Source organism: Colossoma macropomum, unplaced genomic scaffold (genome assembly GCF_904425465.1).
Source record: "Colossoma macropomum unplaced genomic scaffold, Colossoma_macropomum, whole genome shotgun sequence".
Taxonomy (NCBI): Eukaryota; Metazoa; Chordata; class Actinopteri; order Characiformes; family Serrasalmidae; genus Colossoma; species Colossoma macropomum.
The window spans coordinates 3,143,628-3,163,636 of record NW_023494789.1 but is presented as its reverse complement, the minus strand read 5'-3'; the positions used below and the strand labels follow the sequence as shown (position 1 = coordinate 3,163,636).

At 38.8% G+C, this 20,009-nt stretch overlaps 1 protein-coding gene across 3 annotated transcripts in view; it reads right to left on the bottom strand.

Moving 5' to 3' along the window:
* Nucleotides 1-20,009, bottom strand: part of agap1 (ArfGAP with GTPase domain, ankyrin repeat and PH domain 1) — a 263,429-nt gene that overhangs the window by 107,580 nt on the left and 135,840 nt on the right. For all 3 annotated transcript variants that reach the window (XM_036569793.1, XM_036569792.1, XM_036569794.1), the window contains 3 exons: nt 18,825-18,910; nt 16,340-16,481; nt 11,655-11,789 (listed from right to left, as the gene is read on the bottom strand). In XM_036569793.1, coding sequence (XP_036425686.1) covers nt 11,655-11,789; nt 16,340-16,481; nt 18,825-18,910 — 363 coding nt within the window. The remainder of the gene's footprint in view (nt 1-11,654; nt 11,790-16,339; nt 16,482-18,824; nt 18,911-20,009) is intronic.

Sequence of the window (20,009 nt, the reverse complement as noted above, 5' to 3'; positions counted from 1 at the left end):
CGCACCATCATTGTTTTACATCATTGCTACTAATTTGTCTATTGTGAGCTGTTGTAGTCTGTATCCCTGTATTTCAGGTGCAGCCTCTTTAAAGGGGTTCAGTTTTTTGTGAGCTGACCTGCATCTAACGGGTCAGAAACGCCTGCTGACTAGAAACCTTGTTCCATGTCGTCCACCAGAGGTCATGACCTCGACGCTAAATGCTGAGCTGATACTACAGGCTGACCTTTCTCCTCCAGCACCCAGAGAGTGAGAGAGAGAGAGGGTATAAAAGGAGGAGGGGGGGGGGAAATGGGGAGCGCCCTGGTGAGTTTATTAGGCTGCTGTCAGGCCGCTTAGCAGCAGAGTGCTATAAATATTAACTAATGAGTCGGAGGGAGCGGCGGGCTGGCAGATGAGCCGCCCGCCAGGGATCCCACACAAAGGTCAGAGAGCTACCTCACTTACTGCTCAGTAATTACACCAGCTCTCAGACCTGCTCCACACACACACACACACACATATATAAACACAAACAAGTACACACCACACACAGTCTCTTCACCAGAGGAGACTCTGCTGGACATAACTGGAGCTTCAATTTGACATGGAGAGCTATGATGCTTTTGAAAACACTGCTCCATACACACAGATAAAAAAGTCCATTTTTACAGGAGAAGAAAAAAAACATACAGAAACAAGAAGTCATCAGAGCCACTGACAGTCACTGCAAACATCTAATCTATTTTTTAACATTATTTTTTGCTATTTTTTCCACTTCTCATCATATAAGATTTGCACAGTGGCTCATCCATTTGTTTATATTTATGAGAGAAAAGAAAAAAGAGGGACCATTAGGACCCAAGTCTACGATGGCGTTTTAGGACCTACTGTTAATAAAAATAAAAATAGTAGACTTCAAGATTAAAGTCAGAATATTTCGAGAATAAAGTCATAATATTTTTCGAGGATAAAGTGGGCTAACTGTAAGGGGGCTGCTATAACGCGTTGGGGTCTCGGTTGCTGTACTGGCGCCGGAGCTCCACTCACTCCTGTCTCTCTGTGGATCATTTTGATCATCATTCTCACTGTCTGTGAAACTTCATGCCCTCTTTGAATGGGGGGAGATGTAGCCCCCGATAGCCGTGTAGATGACCCTGCCTGAGATTCTCCTTCAACAACACAGACAGACAGTTTCCTCCGAGTCCGTCTGGCTCTTTATTCTAGATAAACACAGTTTCCTGCTCAGTCGTTTCAGCCGGTTCTTATACTAATAACAGGCTGGTGCTGATGTGCAGGAGAGACAGGGAGACTGAGTGTTTCTTTATGGGTGAATCGATATGAAAGTAGAACTCCACCAACTCACCGCCCCTCATTTAACACGAGGAGGGGCTGCTTCACTTCGCAAAGCCTATGGCCACAATATTGCAACCTTTTCTGGTATTAATGCCACTTTAATGTCGTAATTCTACGATTTATTCTCAAATATCATACCGTACGGCCTAATTCTTGACACATTACGACTTTATTCTAGTCTATTATTTTTATTTTTATTAACAGTGGCCCTAAAAAGCCGCCATACAAGTCACATTAGTCTGCGTGTTTTAAAGACAGGATAAAGCTATGATCCCTAGCAGGATTTAAGGCCCATGTTTGCAGCAACAACTTTCAGAACGAGAGGCGAAATTGTCTTTTACCAAGATGCAGAGTTACTTATCGCTGCTGTCGGCAGAAAACCTTCAATCTCCATTTTTATCGCTTTTCAGTTTTGGACATAATTTGAAAATACCCGTTGTCCTTTACATTGTGTGTAAATCTTCATGATGAATGGAACAAAAGAAACGGCCCAAAATGACTTGGATAAAACTCCGGTTTCGTTGACTTACATTAAAAGTAAAGTAGGTTTTTTTCCTTCTCCTGTAAAGTTACCATTTTGGAGATACGAGATTTTGGTCCAACAACAGTGATATGTTATTTAGTAAGTGATTTCCACTAGAGAATTTTATTAAGTCAGTTAATCCTAAAAAGCACAGAAGCTAAAGACCGTACAGAGCACAGCTGCAGTGGACTGTGCTTATGTTACACTCTATGTTTGATCTGTCGTCTGATCTGAGCCGCACAGGAAAGAGAAGAAATCAAACAATCTCATGACTTGGTGCCACCTTTAGAGGGCAGTGGTGAGTAATACTCGTTTGTCTGAGTCATAAGTTGGGACGTATCGATCAGTTAGGAAGTGAGACTTGTGCTTTAATAATATAATAATCACCAAAAAAGAGACAATTTGTTAATCGCAATTATGTCTCAGACAAACCATCAGCTAAATTTCATGACCTTGACAGCCCATCTTTAAATCTGTGAGCAAATTAAGCACAAAAACAAGATACTGAGCAGCAAAGAGTCCAAACAGCAGATGAAACTGTGTCCTCTGTAAGTGATTCAATGTGGGGTAATTAAAGATAATTAAAGAAACTCTTCCTTACAGAAGTCCAGAGAGGCCATGAGGTAGGTAGAATTTTTTGGATTGTTATTTTAAGATAGCAAGTTATGTTGTTCTCTCAAGATAACAAAAGTGTTCATTTGAAATAAAAAGTTACTTATCTTGCTATCACAAGATAACAAAAGTTGTTGTCTTGAGATAACGAATTATTTATCTTTTCAAGATAACAAAACTACCTTGAAATAATGAGTATCTTATCTCAAAATAAAATTGTCATCTTGAAGTAACGAGTTACTTATCTCAAGATAACACTTATATTGAAATAATGAGTTAATTATCTTATCTCAAGATAGCAAAAAAGTTATCTTAAAATAACAAGCTACTTATCTTGTTATAACAAGATAAAAATCCAGAAAACTCTCTTATCTTGAGATAACGAGTTAACTTGTTATTTTGAAATAACAAGTTAATTATCTTGTGATCAAGATAAAGTTATCTTGAGATAGTTATTCATTTTATCTCGACAACAAAATTGTCATCCTGAGATAGCAAGTTACTTATCTTCAAGATAACAACACTAATCTTGAGATAATGAGCTACTTATCTTAAGATAACAAAATTGTTATCTTGAAATAACAAGTTACTTATCTTGTTATCACAATACAACAAAGGTTATCTTGAGATAACGAGTCATTTAATCTTGTTATCTCAAGATAAAATTGCTGTCTTGAAATAACAAGTTACTTGTTATCTCAAGATAACAACACTTATCTTGAAATAATGAGCTGCTTATCTTGTTCTCAAGATAACAACACTGTTATCTTGAAATAGCAAGTTACTTATCTTGTTCTCTCAAGATAACAATCCAGAAAATTAGAGCAACAGCTCATGGCCACCTCTGTCTTCCGTACTTCCTTTCCTAATTAAGCCAATTTCAAAATGAAAACATTACAGTGGAACTAACAATGCAGTATCATCGTCACTGCGTCTTTTGGAAGCGGCCCTCAGTCTTATAAGTAGGCTGCTACTCACCGTGAGCAACGATGCCTCGCACCGAGAGCCCGCCGGTGACAATTAAACAACAACGGCAACAACTAAACTAATTACAGCAATGAAAGTATATGACAGTGACAATGGAGAATAATCAGAGGATATTAAAGGCCAAAGCAGAGAGTGAGATAGAGAGAGACAGACAGACGGACAGACAGACACAGCAGAGCTCGTTAGTAGTTAGCGTGTGCTAACGAAGGTTTCCATCCTCTGCTCTGACACTGCGGCTGGCTGGATAGCGAGGAGAGGAGGGGGGAGTGAGGTGGAGAGGTAATTAGGATAATTAAATTAGTGCACTGATGGACGCAGGCTGGGGAGATGTCAAGATCCCTCACCTTTACCAAAAGACTGCCACACACACACACACACACACACACACACAGACACACACACAGACACACACACAGACACACACACAGACACACACACACTTACCACACACACACAGAGCTCCAGACTATTCAACAGAAAATCATACAAACATGCAAATACAGCATCACATACAATCCCCTCCCACACCCACATTCCACTGGGCTGAACCTTTGGCTGACCCTGAATAAATAAAATGGCTCTTTATTTGTCCACTGGCCATTTCACAAACACTCTGTTACATAAATCTAATGCAGAAAACTACTCTGCCAATTATTTTTAATGGTTAATGCTCTTGTTATTCATGCAATGGCATTCCACGACTCTGTGATCTTGATGATCTGCACTGCTTGATTTATGACAATTTAAGCCACTGTATTGCTGCATGCGCAACTGCTGACAATTACCATTTATAAGAGGCGAAAGGCCAGACAAGGTCCTCAGCGTAACGTGGGCCGACTCGGTTATACAGACTTTTGTGCCACACAGAGTTATGAATTTGGGAGAATAACAATTGATTCAGGCACAATAACGGCATCATCAAACATGCACAATACTAAAACATAATCCATCGATATCTTTAACGCTTTTTAAAATGATTGCCGTTTCCTGGCTGAACTGCACTTTTATTAATTCTGAAATAAAAAAAACAGATGGAAAAAGGGGCGTATGCTTGACGGATAGAATAATATTAGTGAATAATGTGAAAAATCTACATTAAATATGTAATCTAGAGAAAAATAAACTGTTAAAAGTACAAGTAAGATGGAAGACCTGTGTTTCAGACCAAAATACTTGACTTTGCAACTCAAAATGTGTGGTAATATTTTAAGTAGTTAATTTTGGGGAGGGATTTTTGGGGTTTCTGAATTTTTTTTTTTAAGGTTCAGTCACAGCACACAGAGCAGGAAACTGCTTTCAAACGACATGGAAAAAAATTCAGATGCTTCGCCCACATGTAATTGCTGTTTCCTGGCTAAACTGCACTTTTATTAATTCTGAAATAAAATTAAAATATTGATGGAAAAAGGAGTGTACACTTGACAGAATAACATTTTTGAAAAATCTACATTAAATATGTAATTTAGAGAAAAATAAACTGTTTAAAAATACGAGAAAGCTGGAAGATCTGTGTGTCCCCCTAATGATCTAACCGTTTCTGATAGAATATATTACTTTGGTAACACTTTACTGTAGGGTACTGTTCATGAGGCTACATGACATCTACATAAGCTAACACAACTGACATAACCCTACATAACTGTTTATTAATGCTTATTCCAGCAGGCATCATTTGCTGTAAAGATGACATTTGTCAATTTTGATCAAAGTTAGCTAAAGTAGCCTTTATGACAGATGACACCTACTGGAATAAACATCTATAAACATTTATGTAGGGTTATGTCAGTGGTCATGACAAGCTTATGTAAGTGTCATGTAGCCTTATGAACAGAACCCCACAGTGAAGTGTTACCATTACTTTTTATATTTTATTTTATAATTACTGACCCACCAGAATTTCACAGCCTTTTTGTGGTTGTTTCAGACTAAAATACTTGACTTGGCAACTCAAAATGTGTGTTCATATTTTTAAGTAGTTCATTTTGGGGGAATTTTTGGCTCAGTCACAGCACATAGAGCAGAAAACTGCTTTTAAAAGACATGGAAAAGGTTTCAGATGCTCCGCCCACACGTAGACAGAGTGGCTAAGGCTGCAGCTTCCCGGTATGTAACACAGAAGCTGCATACTTCATTTAGAAGGTACTTCACAGACTTACCTGTTCAGTGCAGAAACATATTGGTTGAATTTGCATGAATGACGGTCAGAGTGGTTGGAGTTTCAGACTGTATATTTCTTTTTTTAACATGTAACTTTGATATAAAGGTAAAAGCTTATTAACTATTTTGAGAAAAAAAAATTACAATCCAGAAATTCTGTAATTAACATACACTAAACACTGGGGTTATAATTGGTAACAAGAAACTAGCTGTAAAAAAGTGTACTTGTTTACTGCAATACAACATTAAAAAATATTTTTAAAAACATGAAACCTATATTAACATCTACTATAAATCTAATATAAATCTAAATCAAAGCCACAGACTAACGTCCACTGCAACAAGGACAAAACAAAATTGTTTTAAGGTGGGAATAATACATTAGTTCTCATGCTTTCAGTGAATCAATGCTGATCTAAAATCATTTTTTGTTCATCAAGGTACAAACAGTGTAAATGTTCCCTCAAAGGTACAACAGTGGTTTTAAGGTCTGATTGTGAACCTTAAATAAGTTTTTCCAGGTGAAAAGTTCGTATTTGTACCTTTTCATAACCGAATGTTTTAAACAGAACAGTAAAATAAAAGCCTGGAGACGAGACGGGGTGTGTGGAGTCAGTACAGCTTAGAACATATCATTTCAGTGGATTATGGTTCAGTTATGGTCCCTGACTAAAGGTACTGAGATGGACCCTTGAGGGAACCACCCCAGTGACAGTTTAGTACCTTTATTTCTGAGAGTGAACATGCCGAGGAGTTGACTTTGAGAACTGAATGGTGATGTCTTCGAGCAGCCAAGCTCAGCATTGTGTACTATTGTTTTAATCTAGCACTGTAAAATTCCTTACAAGGAAAAAATCCAGTCCAACTGGGAATTCTGCAAAATTTTGTGACAATATATTCACCACAAAACTAAAAACCAAAACTTCCTTTTTCAGAAGATAAAAACAAAAATAAAACTATGAATTAGTTATTGGTAACAGAGTTTAGATTCAATGTTAATTCACACCATTATTTGACGACACTTTTACTGTTCTCCAGAAAAACAGAACATTTAGGCAACACTGGACTCCTGCAATTCATTCATTTTACCATACTGTTATTTGTTACCCGTTACTTTGGTAGAAACGAATGCTATATTTTTCCGTAATGCTAATCCAGGTAGCTTAACTCCCACATTCCACAGTTTATAAATGCTCATGTATCTGAATCAGCACATATATTCACAAATATTAATATTCCTAGTATTAATGTTGTCTAAAAACTAACTGAAAATGAAACTGAAGCGTCACGCCGAACAATGCCACTGTTTCAAGCTGTGGAAATCATCAGAGATGGGTCAAAGAGAAAACTCAGAAAAACACAGAAAAACAAACAGACAAAAGGGTCGTCTGCAGCACGTCTAATGAGGGGACGATGTTATGGTGGAGCTCATACCCAATTATTTTTCGGTGAGCAGGACTATTGTGTTGTACACAGCCTGCTAAACGAAGAGACTCCGCCTGTAGTGGAGAAACAGACCAAGACTTCATTGGGAAATTAAGGTCATGTGCATAGTAATTATGGCCACTGCACTGCTTTGATGCAAGAATAAGCCCAAGTCAAGCAAACGAAATGTAGTGTGTGGGCATGCGTGGACACACACACACACACACACACACACACACACCTCTGGGCAGGGGAAGAAGAAGAAATCAAGACGCCATTGCGACACAAAACATTAAAATAATCATTTTGGTACTCATCAATGAATTCCACTACAGTGGATAATTAGAATGCGTGATTAATTGAGGATGATGGAATGAGAAATGCAAGGAGACAGCGTCGGTAATGATAAGAAATTTAGCCCTTTCTTCTTCTCATTTTGCGCTACTGATGAGCTTGGCCATCGCACAGACACGCTCCCTCTCCTTCGCCTCTCTCTCTCTCTCTCTCACACAGGGCTAAATTACGGCAGACTTGGCTGCAGCCAACAGTGTAATAATTAAGGGGATAATGGCTGAGCGTTTAGAGTGTAAATCTCCCTCCTGGGCCGAGGATTTTACACTGCTCAGCAAGCCTGCCTGCATCTGCCATACAACCAATCACTCCCCCCCATACACACGTACACAAACGCACGATATATCGCTACTAAACCGTCATCACGACATCGGCCTCATGGCAGCACTGATATCGCAGCTGTGTGTAACATGCAAATGAGTCTCTGGCTAATAACTAAACATCTTACTGTGTGCTGTAAGCATCCTGACCAATCAATTAAAGGGTCTGACACTCTTTTTCCAGAGGTTTACATTTCGCTGCTGTCAGAAGAAAACCTCACATCTCCATTTTTGTCGTTTTTCAGTTTTTGTCATAATTTGAAAAAAGTTGCTCTTTCCGTTGTTTGTAAATTTCATGAAGACTGGAGCAAAAGAAACGGCCCAAAATTAGTTGGGAAAAAAGTCTGGTTCCATTGACTTACATTAAGAGTAAAGTAGGCCTTTTCCTTTTCCTGTAAAGTTTCCCTTTTGGAGAAACAAGGTTTTCTTCCCACAACAGCGATGCGATATTTATGTGGGTTTATGTAATAAAAACACTGTCCTTTAGAAGCAATATATGTAAATACACAAGAGCTGACTGGCTGTCCTGTACTTTCCCCCTTAAAAAAGGGATGAAGCACTCCTTATAACTTCAGTATGAATGGGGTTGAACTGTTGTAGGCTGTATCGGGGGATGTATGACATCACAATTTATAAAAACTGGGCTGTTTTGCAGCTTAATTTCCATATATGGACTGTATATGGACCCTTTCTTTCCAAAAAAGTGAGGAAAATTTGTTTTTGTATGATTTGGGAGACGAGTCTATCACATGAAAGGTTTAGTAGTGCATTCCAATATGCCGGAAAGTATATTGTTACAGCAATATGTAGCAAAATAATCTTATCATGTTATTTGTGGAGGAGCACCAGGCACGCTTTCAATTTTAACAAGCAAACCTTTAGAGACTTCAGACACTAAATCACACTTCAGACACTTATTTCAGTACCAATATCTGCACATATTTATTCAGTATTGTCATTATAAGTGATTACCTGCGCCTCCTTGTACATTCATGCCTTTTTGATCTCAGGTTATAGACCTTATTGCATATTTTTGTATATTTCTATTTGTATATATGCCTGTATTATTACTGTCCTGTGTTGTGTGACTGCTACTGGCTGCTAAATTTCCTTCGGGATTAATAATCTATCTATCTATCTATCTATCTATCTATCTAGCTATCAAATCTTACATAGTGCAGCTTTAAATAACCAAATTTCACAAGGTGTGAGCTAAACAAACACACTATTACACTTTATATACTTTCTATTAACAAAACCTGCAAAATAATTAATCTTATCTTCCTTTTAAAAAGCCAAAATGTCATTTTTAGTTTGTAAATGAAAAGGGATTGTAACAGGGCTAGATGATCTAGAAAAATACATGTGCAGAAACACTACATAATTAGGACAAGAGGATGCAAAATAAAAGACCATTCGTTAGAATAACCATGTGGCAATGCAAAAGTAGTTTTAAATATAAACACACACACAGGTCCCAGTACAGGACTTGGGCCCCAGGTGAGCTAAAGAGGGCCCTGTAGGGCTGGGTGGTGCAGCAGAAAGGCAAGAAATGGGTTTTGATCCAACTGATTTCCCCACAGACAGAGTTCTGGAGGCTGCATGCTGTCTGTCATACATATTCAAACTCAAGACTGCTCTTCTTTCTATCCAACCATCTTTCTCACATTTACACTGTACATCTACTGCAGTTAAGTAAATAAAATACTACAAATCTAAGAGTATGTTCGCATCAAGTCAACATTATGTAGATAAATTGTCTCAAAACGGTTTTCTGAGTATACCGTGGGTATTGTCAATACTTCTAGAACACTGCATGTATCATAAAAACACCAATTATAGTGAACCTGTCAACAACAAACAGTGTAAAGTAGCTGGGTCATTCTACACATAGGAGTCACTGGTGTTACCGATCCTCATTGGTGTTACTCATAATAAAGGAACACCAGAGACATTTTTAATGAACAATGCATTTTATAAAACGGCTGCTATAGAGCATCAAACCACATGTCAATCATGGAATATCCACTAAAATATGTAATTTAATCCATTTGTATTCTACTTTTTCACAGTTACCTCAGAATAAAGTCGGTCACACCAGTGACTTCAGCTAAAAGCTTCATATGAAATCATGAGCTAAATGAGAAAATCTCTGATAACTGAAAGACACAGTGGACTCACCATGAGCTTTTCTTCATAGATCCTCAGAAAATAGGTAAAAGGATGTCGAGTGATGTCATCAGTGTGACTTTTATTTCAAAATAAGAGATTATTTGTTACGCGGTAACACCAGTGACACGACTCCTGGGGACCTTTCGTTATATACTTTAAATATATCATGAAATTAGATATTTTATAATATTTATTTGGCATTTGTTTTCTTTATTCCATGTAATTTATATATTCCATAGTCATGTATAGATCATTGAAGTTAAAATTGCAGAAAAACATGTTTTTACTTCAAAATATGGCCTCAGGCACTGTGAGGACGAGCTCTTCTGTGGTGCTTGGAATTCTATATGATTGATTTAAAAACCAATATTGCCAAATTGATGCTCAAGAAGGTGTAATTGTTAAAATAACTTATTGCTTTGTTTTAAAACATAAATAAATTGTAATTCTAACATGTTTTTGAAGTGTAATATATATGTAAATGTTAGGGACACAAAAATGGACGTTTGTGTAGAATGGCCCACCTGCATAAACTGCATGCTAAAAGCTGATTGCATGCCAGACAGCAGTGCAACTATCTTATTATATTAATTCATTTTAAAAAATCATTTTTGCAAAGGTTAAAAATCCACTGCAATATTTTGCTGATCACAGAAAAACTATATATGACAACACACGTAGCGCTGAAAATGTTTTATTAAATGTTACTCATTAACATGTTATATTTACTACAAATTGCTCCTTGGTCAATATTACATGGACCTGGCAAAACAAACCTACTAAGATGAAACAGGGTTTCAAGCTTTGCAACACCTACAATAAAACCTCTGATAGCCACTGATATCTGACCTTAGTCATAAAGGTCACCAAAGATCGTCATGCAGAGTTTAATTCAAGCCCTAATCTGCTACACTAATACAACTAACAAAGTCCTCGATTAACTAAAACTGGACTGAAGCTGAAGTCTTGTAAACAGATCTCCAGGAGGAGGGTGGGTGACCACTGGAGAAGTCTCAAGTACTGAAAATTAACATTCATTTGTTAACACTGAGTGCCCCCTAGTGGACAGACTGTAAAATGTGATGGGACAGCACCCTGTACAATTACATCCGGCCAGGACTGCAGCCAAGGGACATCAATTTTCCACAGCGTTCATAAATATGTTAGAACACTAATCTGGATACCAGAAAAAAAGAAATTAGTGGCTGCTGATATACAGTTTAGTTCACTAAAGTTCAGTTTTGAGGCACCACAACGAGCTGGGAGGACTGAAGAGCAGCTCAGCTGAGCGCAGGAGGCGAGATGGACCATTTAACATGCAATTAAGGCCTGATTCAGACCTGAGCTGGTCGGCCTATTCCACAGAAAAAAGTCACCTTGTTCTCTGAGGTTTTCTGCTTAAAGGTCTCTACGTACTAATCAGCGCATTAAAAGGCAGCTAACCAGCCCTTAGCAATGCTCTGCTTTGGAGGAAACAATGTGCTGGGCATTTATTTTTTTATTTTTGGTGAATCTGAGACGAAATCTGCTCGATACATAACAGCAAGCTCTGTTTGTTCCAGTGTTACACAATGACTTTCAGGAAAATCCACTCATGAATAAGCAGATTATATAACAGATGATACTTTACATAACACAACAAAAACCGAGCAGGCTTTGTGCTCCTAAACACAGATCAGATGCAGATATAAAAAAAAAATGAGTGAAATAAAATCTGAAAAAACATCTTTGCAGTTGCACTCCTGCCTGAAAAAGTGAAAATGAAAACTTACCATCCTGAAAGACACGTTCCACGTTGAGGCCATAGGTGGCGCAGGTCTCATAGTACGTGCACCTTTTCAGGTCGTTAGAGAGCTTGCGTGCTCGAGCGTCGTCAATGACGCGAGGATTAGCTGCACTGATAGCATCTGCAGACAAGAAATCAGGACAACAGTTCAACACAAAGCTTCACAGCTACATTAAAACACAAGATAGTATGAATATCTCAAATGTAGCTCTGCAACGTTCTGCACAAGAAAACAAAGGGTTAAAACGACTTTTCAAGATGTAAACAAAGTCATTCAGAGTGGTCTGATGTGAAGTACTGCATTGTAGAGAAACACTATAGAGAATTCTGACGGAAATCAATTCAGAATTGTTCACAATGGTGGTGACAGGAACCAGGTTTCAATGTTTAAAGCGCAAATACAGCCATTTTATTTTTATTTGTAAGGATGATATCGGGAAAATAGTGGTAAATCTGAAAAAAACAAGTTACTATTTTGCCTACAACAACCTGCATGCATCTCCAACATGAATTGATTTTTAAAAATAATGTCTCAAGCAAAGTAATATGTAATAACTTTCTGTGAGGTAGCGTTTACAGATAATAAACACGTCAGTAAAACAATTCTGAACTCTGAAGTTTTTCTAGAACAGACCATTTTACATGAAACCACTCTGAATGAGGTTGTTTACATTTTAACAACTTCATTATTAAATTATTTAATTCTAAACAATAAGGGGAATTCCTCTTTAACAGAACATTTTTATTGTCTGTGAATGGCACCCTCTATTCAAAGTCAAAGTTTATTTACAGAGCATAAAAGGTGTTGTCACAAAGCAGCTTTACAGAAAAATCCAGGTCCGAGGCCCCATGAGCGTTGCCAATGATGACAGTGGAAAAGAAAAACTCCCTAAGAGCAAGAGGAAGAAACCCTAAGAACAAAGGCTATGTTCACATTACCAGGCTGAAGTGGCACGAGTCTGATTTTTTCCCTAATGTGACTCAGATCTGATGTTTTCAAGGCTGTGTGGAAATCTGATCTTTACATATCCGACCTGAGTCACTTTCATGTGTGGTGCTAGATCGGATACGTATCCGATTCTTGGTCATGTGACCTTAATGTGACGCTCAGACTGGAATTCATGTTTTTTTCCACTGCGCCATCATTCAGCGTTACCATGGCAGCAGCGCCGAACAGAAGTTAAAGCCTGTAAACGGTGGAAAAGCAGCTCATCTCACCTTTTTCTCCTTCGTCTCGCTCTAATAATGAAGCTGAGAGCTGATCAGAGTTAATGATCTTCTCAGCGAAGCTCGTTCTGCTCGTTAGTTTGTGCTGATGATGAACGTGATTCATTCACGTGACGTTACTGAGTAGGATGTGCCATGAGGGTCATTTCAGGACGCCGGTTCGTCACATTAATGACAGATTTGAGTCACTTACCTAAACGAGTGTGAACCATCGCGTTAGAGAGATCGGATTTGAGCAAAAAATCGGATTTGAGCAACGAGGCTTGTAATGCTAATGTAGTTCAAGACTCAAAAACCCATCCTCCTCGGGTCGACACCGGATAGCAAAATAATAACACGAGCAAAACGAACGCAGAATAAGGTTTTACCAGTAGTATGAAATATTAAAATACAGAAAAGGGGAAAAGCAGGTGAAGTAATGTCTATGATTAAATAGTTTGAATCTGTGCATGCAGGTGAGGTTTGCACGTTGTTGTACCCTAAAACACACCTAACTGGAGATGGTTTACAGGTGTGTGCTTTGGTGCATACTAAATAAAAACAAAACAATATTACTAGAGTAAAAAACATTACCCACAATCTAGAGTGTCTAAAAAGACTTCAATAATTATCTCAGGAAAATAATCTCAGGAAAATCCATTTAATTCTAAATAGATTAAAACGAATCTGAACTGATACTGCATCAATGTGTCCAACAATGACTCTGTGCTGCAACATGGTGAGAACCTGCAGTACTGCAATTCAGCCTACAGATGGAGCTACAGCATCAAACACAGGAGCTGATCACAGCATTTGGCAGGAACAAATGGGTGAGACTGCACTATTAAAGGAAAGGGAATAGCACAGAGTTCAAATGACAGCATTATTTGCTTACTGAGAAGTAAACAAAGTCATGGTTATCCTTTCTAGAGAAAAGTGATGACGTTCCTCTGACAATACATTCTTTTATATGCTGATCAGGCATAACGTTATGACCACCTCCTTGTTTCTACGCTCATTGTCCATTTTATCAGCTCCACTTACTATATAGGTGCACTTTGTAGTTCTACAGTTACAGACTGTAGTCCATCTGTTTCTCTGATACTTTGTTAGCCCCCTTTTACCCTGTTCTTCAGTGGTCAGGACCCCCATGGACCGTCACAGAGCAGGTACTATTTGGGTGGTGGATCATTTTCAGCACTGCAGTAACACTGACGTGGTGGTGGTGTGTTAGTGTGTGTTGTGCTGGTCTGAGTGGATCAGACACAGCAGTGCTGCTGGAGTTTTTAAACACCTCAGTGTCACTGCTGGACTGAGAATAGTCCACCAACCAAAAATATCCAGCCAACAGTGTCCTGTGGGCAGCATCCTGTGACCACTGATGAAGGACTAGAGGATGACCAACACAAACTGTGCAGCAGCAGATGAGCTATCGTCTCTGACTTTACATCCACAAGGTGGACTGACAAGGTAGGAGTGTCTAGTAGAGTGGACAGTGAGTGGACACAGTGTTTACAAACTCCAGCAGCACTGCTGTGTCTGATCCACTCAGACCAGCGCAGCACACTAACACACCACCACCACGTCAGTGTCACTGCAGTGCTGAGAATGATCCACCACCCAAATAGTACCTGCTCTGTGAGGGTCCATGGGGGTCCTGACCACTGAAGAACAGGGTAAAAGGGGGCTAACAAAGTATGCAGAGAAACAGATGGACTACAGTCTGTAACTGTAGAACTACAAAGTGCACCTATATAGTAAGTGGAGCTGATAAAATGGACAGATCGAAGTATGTAATACTAATATTCCTAAAATGGTGGTAAATGCATACGTTTTGTTTATATACTATTTTTCACACGTACATTTCACAGACATAATTAGTGTATGCTACTTTACAAAGATACATATTGTATATGTCACCATCATGCATAACAACTTTCTGTGTGGAAGCTTTCAGAAGCTTTAAATGCTTTGGAACCTGAGTTCCTTTTACAGTCACTGAGCACAATTCTGACTGTTAAGTTCCTCTATAATATAGCATTTTTTCATCAAAACAATCTGAATGACTTAATTAATTTCTCAACGGGCCACATATGCTGAAATTCTCAACACTGCACTAATCACAGTCAATGAAGAATTGCTACCATGTCAGCAAAGCACTTCAAATACGGTAAACATGCTCAATCAGTTGCACTAAAAACAGTTAAAAATAAACCAAGCTGGCTAAACTGGCACATTCACAGAAATGTTTATTAATGTGCAAATGTCCCTGTAAAGCTTGTGAAAGGTGCAATATGTATAATATTGATGGTGATGCTTTGTGGGCCAAGGCCTGAGCTAAATAAACATTATCTGAAGGACGAATAAAGGATCTTTATTAGAAAATCTTGAAGTGAAGTATTCTAAATTTACAGTTGTTTGCTAAAAGTTTGAAAATCCCTGGTCATGTTACACGTTTTATAGATTTTTCCAAGTGAAAATAAGTCAACACAACATTTTTTTTAGCAAATTTTAGTGCACAATGTCTGTTTATTTGCTAAGCTTAACATATTACAAAAAAAATAAAATTATAAAATGTGCCTTAACCTTTGCACAGGCTACTTTTGTGTCTTTTTTCCCCCCCATGATATGTTTATGTACGGTAATTGTGCACTACACTCTCAGAAATAAAGGTACTAAACTGTCACTGGGGTGGAACCCTCAAGGGTGCATCTCAGTACCTTTAGTCAGGGAACATAACTGAACCATAATCCACTGAAATGATATGTTCTAAGCTGTACTGACTCCACACACCCCGTCTCGTCTCCAGGCTTTTATTTTACTGTTCTGTTTTAAAACATTCGGTTATGAAAAGGTACAAATACGAACTTTTCACCTGGAGAAACTTATTTAAGGTTCACAATCAGACCTTAAAACCACTGTTGGAGCTTTGAGGGAACATTTACACTGTTTGTATCATGATGAATGAAAAATGTACCTGAACTTATTTTCACTTATAACATCAATAAATTAGACCAGGAGTGCCCAAACCTTTGAAACGACTCTACACTGAACTGAATGTGGATTATGGATTGGAAGTAACTGAATCATCCAGCTTTCAGTTCAGCAACAAAACCCATAATATTTTGCAAGAAACATTTGAATCTGCAAAAACAACTGAACAGGTTATGTCATGATCATGACATTGAGGTTAGCCATCCATAGTGAAAGCACATTTCTGTTAAGCCTGTATTTTCAAGGTCTAACTTACTGGGTTTGTCAGCAAGCAGCATTACACTCTTTCATTTTATGAGTGGGATCAGAAACTGGAGGCAAAACAAGAATGTTCATGACCCAATTCCTGAGCTTGTGCGAAAGACAGTTAAGAAGACTTCAGCCTAGCTGTGAGCATTTCATGATACAACATAACATGAAGATCCAAATGGCACGTATTCATTTCCCAGCACGCTTTGGACCCCAACTCACCCTGAGTTCCCACAAGCACCAGGGGCACGTCAGCAGTGTTGCGGTAGTTGGCCATGCGGCTGTAGTAGTGATACACTGTCTGAAAGCTGATCTCGTCCTCCAGACTGAAGACGAAGATTACCGCATCCACCCACAGCGCAAACTGAGAGAGACAGAGGGAGAGAGGGAGTTTTCTTTATGCAGCTCAGCATTCCAGTTTAAATAAAATAAAACACAGCCTTTCAGTGTTAGCATTCCTGAGAGACCTGCAGTACAAAGTACGTGGGATTTCCTGTGCTTATTGGCAGAAGAGCACTGGAGATCTTATTTGTGTAAATAGATGTCACTGACCCCGTGCGAACCACATTACATCACTACCCTGCGGCCTTACTGTAACGTCCAACTGATCAAAGCAGCGTGTCCCAAACGGACGAACCGTGGCAAAGCACGACGTTTAAAGCTGCCGTCCAAAGCCCAAATTAGATTCATTCTTCTTTACTCAATCTAAGTTCATGGGCTTCACTGCACTGGCACCATGGAATGGTTTGCTAAATGATTTGCTAAAACACCGACTGTGGTTAGGAATGTTGTTCAAACACATCTGCTTGTTAGATGTTATCAACTGCTCTTTAAGCCTTAAAGGGGAACTCCACCGATTTTGTGAATTACTTAATGATTCTATGGTTTAGATGTGAACAAAATCATTCAGAGTGGTTCGGTGCGAAACGCGGTTTTCCAGAGGAATTCACAGAATCAAAATTGTTCACCATTACAGTACTAGGAACCAGACGTCCGACACGTTTAATGGCTCTAAAAGCTACATCCCGTTAAGTTATTACACAAAATAGTTCTAAATGCGCAGCTTGATATATGAGACATCGTTTTGTGCTAGTTTTGTTATAAAGTTTTGGCCTAAAACGTATTTTTAGTACCAAGTTTTCCTCTCAAAACCACATTCTCAACTGTCAATGCGAGCTAATGTGCTTTTGTAGTTACTCGCCTGTAGTTACAGCCGTTCAGCACTGCTAACGCCGGCAGCCGCTTTTATTTACAGTTTATTTTTACGGTTTTCTTACCTATTTTGGTATGCGGAGGACTTTGAGGAGGTCTGTTTTTCAAAATGTCGTAGATCCATATCAATTTGAACCAGAAAACACAAAGGGGTTGCAGCGTTTTAGAGAGAGAGAGAGAGAGAGAGAGACAAAAGGGAGGGAGAGAACCCGCCGGCGCCAACACAGAGCAGCCCAGGGTGATGGGAAAGTGCTGGTCTCAACAACAAACTACTTGCTACACTGCTTACCAGTTCATGGGACAGGACAGCGAGGTAGAGTGTTTGTTTTTTTGCATGGCCCACATTAGACTGTCTGTTCTAAGCTAACGGCTGACAGTGATATCTGCACGGTAGCTAACGACGACTAATTTATTTCACACACAAACGTTCGTTTCTTAAATGGATTCCAGTTTCTGCTGGAGTGAAACTGAGGGTGTGTAAATTTTTGTCTCTGCAGTCAGACTGCTCCCCAAAAGGCGTTCAGGACAGAGAGGTACATGCAGGGCATTGTAAGGAAAAAAATAGTACCCAATAAAAAAACAATAATATAATATAGACACATGGACGTTTGGTTCCTAGCACCACAATGGTGACCAATTTCAACTCTAAATTTCACACCGAACTACTCCGAATGATTTTGTTTACATCTAAACCATTAAATGGTTAATCAAATTTGCAAAATCGATGGAGTTCCCCTTTAAGTACTATATCAGATATACTGATACAGCACCATACAAGAGTCAGAGGCCCCTCTTCAATTATCCAAGTTTCAGTCAAAACGGCCATTTATTTTTCAGCGAAGGGAAAATAAGCAGAAAATATTACACAGAAGCCTCAACAACTAAATATAATATTAGTTGTTCAGTATATAATAATAAAAAAATAAATAAAATAATATTAACTTGTTCAGTATTCAGTGCGTCCACACTTTGTCTTTATCACAACTTACATGTTTTCTGGGAGATGCGCTTTTAGATTTTCAAAGAAATCTGCACTGGTATTTTTCCTAACTGTGCAGTTCAGTCTTAGCAGTTTGGTTTGTTTTTTTGTGCCTCTCATGATCCAACTACCCCAAATACATTCATTGATGCTGAGATCTGGACTCTGGGGTGGCCAATCCATTGTTCTAAGAACACCAGCAGCATTTTTTTGTTTGGTTTGCAAGTTTACTTTTCTCAGTAACAGCTCTGAAGCAAGACTGGGTACCAATGCACATTCAGATAAGCCCTATTTTCTCCATTTCTTTTTATAAAGTCCTATTTTCTCTATTTCTTCTTATAAACCCCTGTTATTTCATTTATTTAGTGTATTATTTTATTTTAGATTTTCATTTTGGCTAAACATTAAATAAATGATGAGTGGTCACTGAATTTTGCAAAGTACTGTATGTGAAAATGAAAACGGCTGTGTACTGTCGGGCGTCTGATGAATGCAGCGTGTGTGTGTAATACTCACCTGTGCCTCCGGAGGGCCCCCTTCATCCCTGATAAGAAGCAGGTAACTCTGCCCGTCGACTACTATCTCCTTTTTAAAGCGTCCACCTACAGGACAGAAGAAGCCAGTTAAACACAAGGAAAGTGCCAAGACATGGTTATAGATGACAGTTAGAATGGATGGTGACTGGTGGACCACAAAGGGTGACATGGAGATGGAGGGAGTGAACGTGTTCATCACCGTCTCATACACAATACTTACTATACGCATGTAAAATTTCCATTATACATATCTGATGAATTATGCCCCGGGGCTTAGAGGCCACGTCCTAACTCTAAGCCAGTTAAGACTCTACGTTTGGCTCAGCTTTCCCCTCTCACAGCAGAGATATCCTTCTAAATGCGGATGCGTAAACAACCTCTTGGCTGAATGCAGGGGAATCATGTAAACAGTTTAGCGGTCATCGTCCTGTACGGGGCCAATTCTGACTGGTGCTGGTAGAGGGAAGCAGCATGGAAGTACGTCTGTAGCGCAATAACACATGAGAATGCCAACCAGGGAGGAAAGAGCAGTGCTGCTGACCAGGGTTACAGCACTGACCTGGTCCTTTCCTGAGCAGAAATAAATCACAGAGCTTTTACTTCATGTTATTTCTAATAAAGTTTTCGGTTCTGTTCACTTTAATAACCATAACAGAGTATAAAAAAAATTACTTTGCACACAATTCGATTCAAGAAAGCAATTAACTAAATAACTAAAAGTTTAGCTCATCATGTAAAAGTATTTCTATTGTATTTTTTGGCTTTGGTAAAATGCATGACAGCTTTTTATTGGCCCTAAAACTGTGGCGTATACATTTTGAACTGGATGCCTGTTAGCCTGCTATTTCTAGGAGAATTCCAACTCTGTAATGTTTTCTGGGTTTCTCAAACGCTAGATGGCGCTCCCGAGCGAGTCCAAAATGACTGGGTGAATATGGAGCATTTGAGCAAAATCCTATTTATAAATGCTTCAACATTTTTAATATAAAAGAATACATTTATTTCCTGAGCACAGAGCAGAATAAAACATTTTAACACTGCTGTTATATTTTTAAGAGCTTTTAAACTCAAGTTATAGGAGTTTAAAACGGTGCCAATCAGCGCAAACAGCCAATGAGCTGCACCGCTCGCCAACCAATCAGTACACAGAAGCAGTAATGCCAGC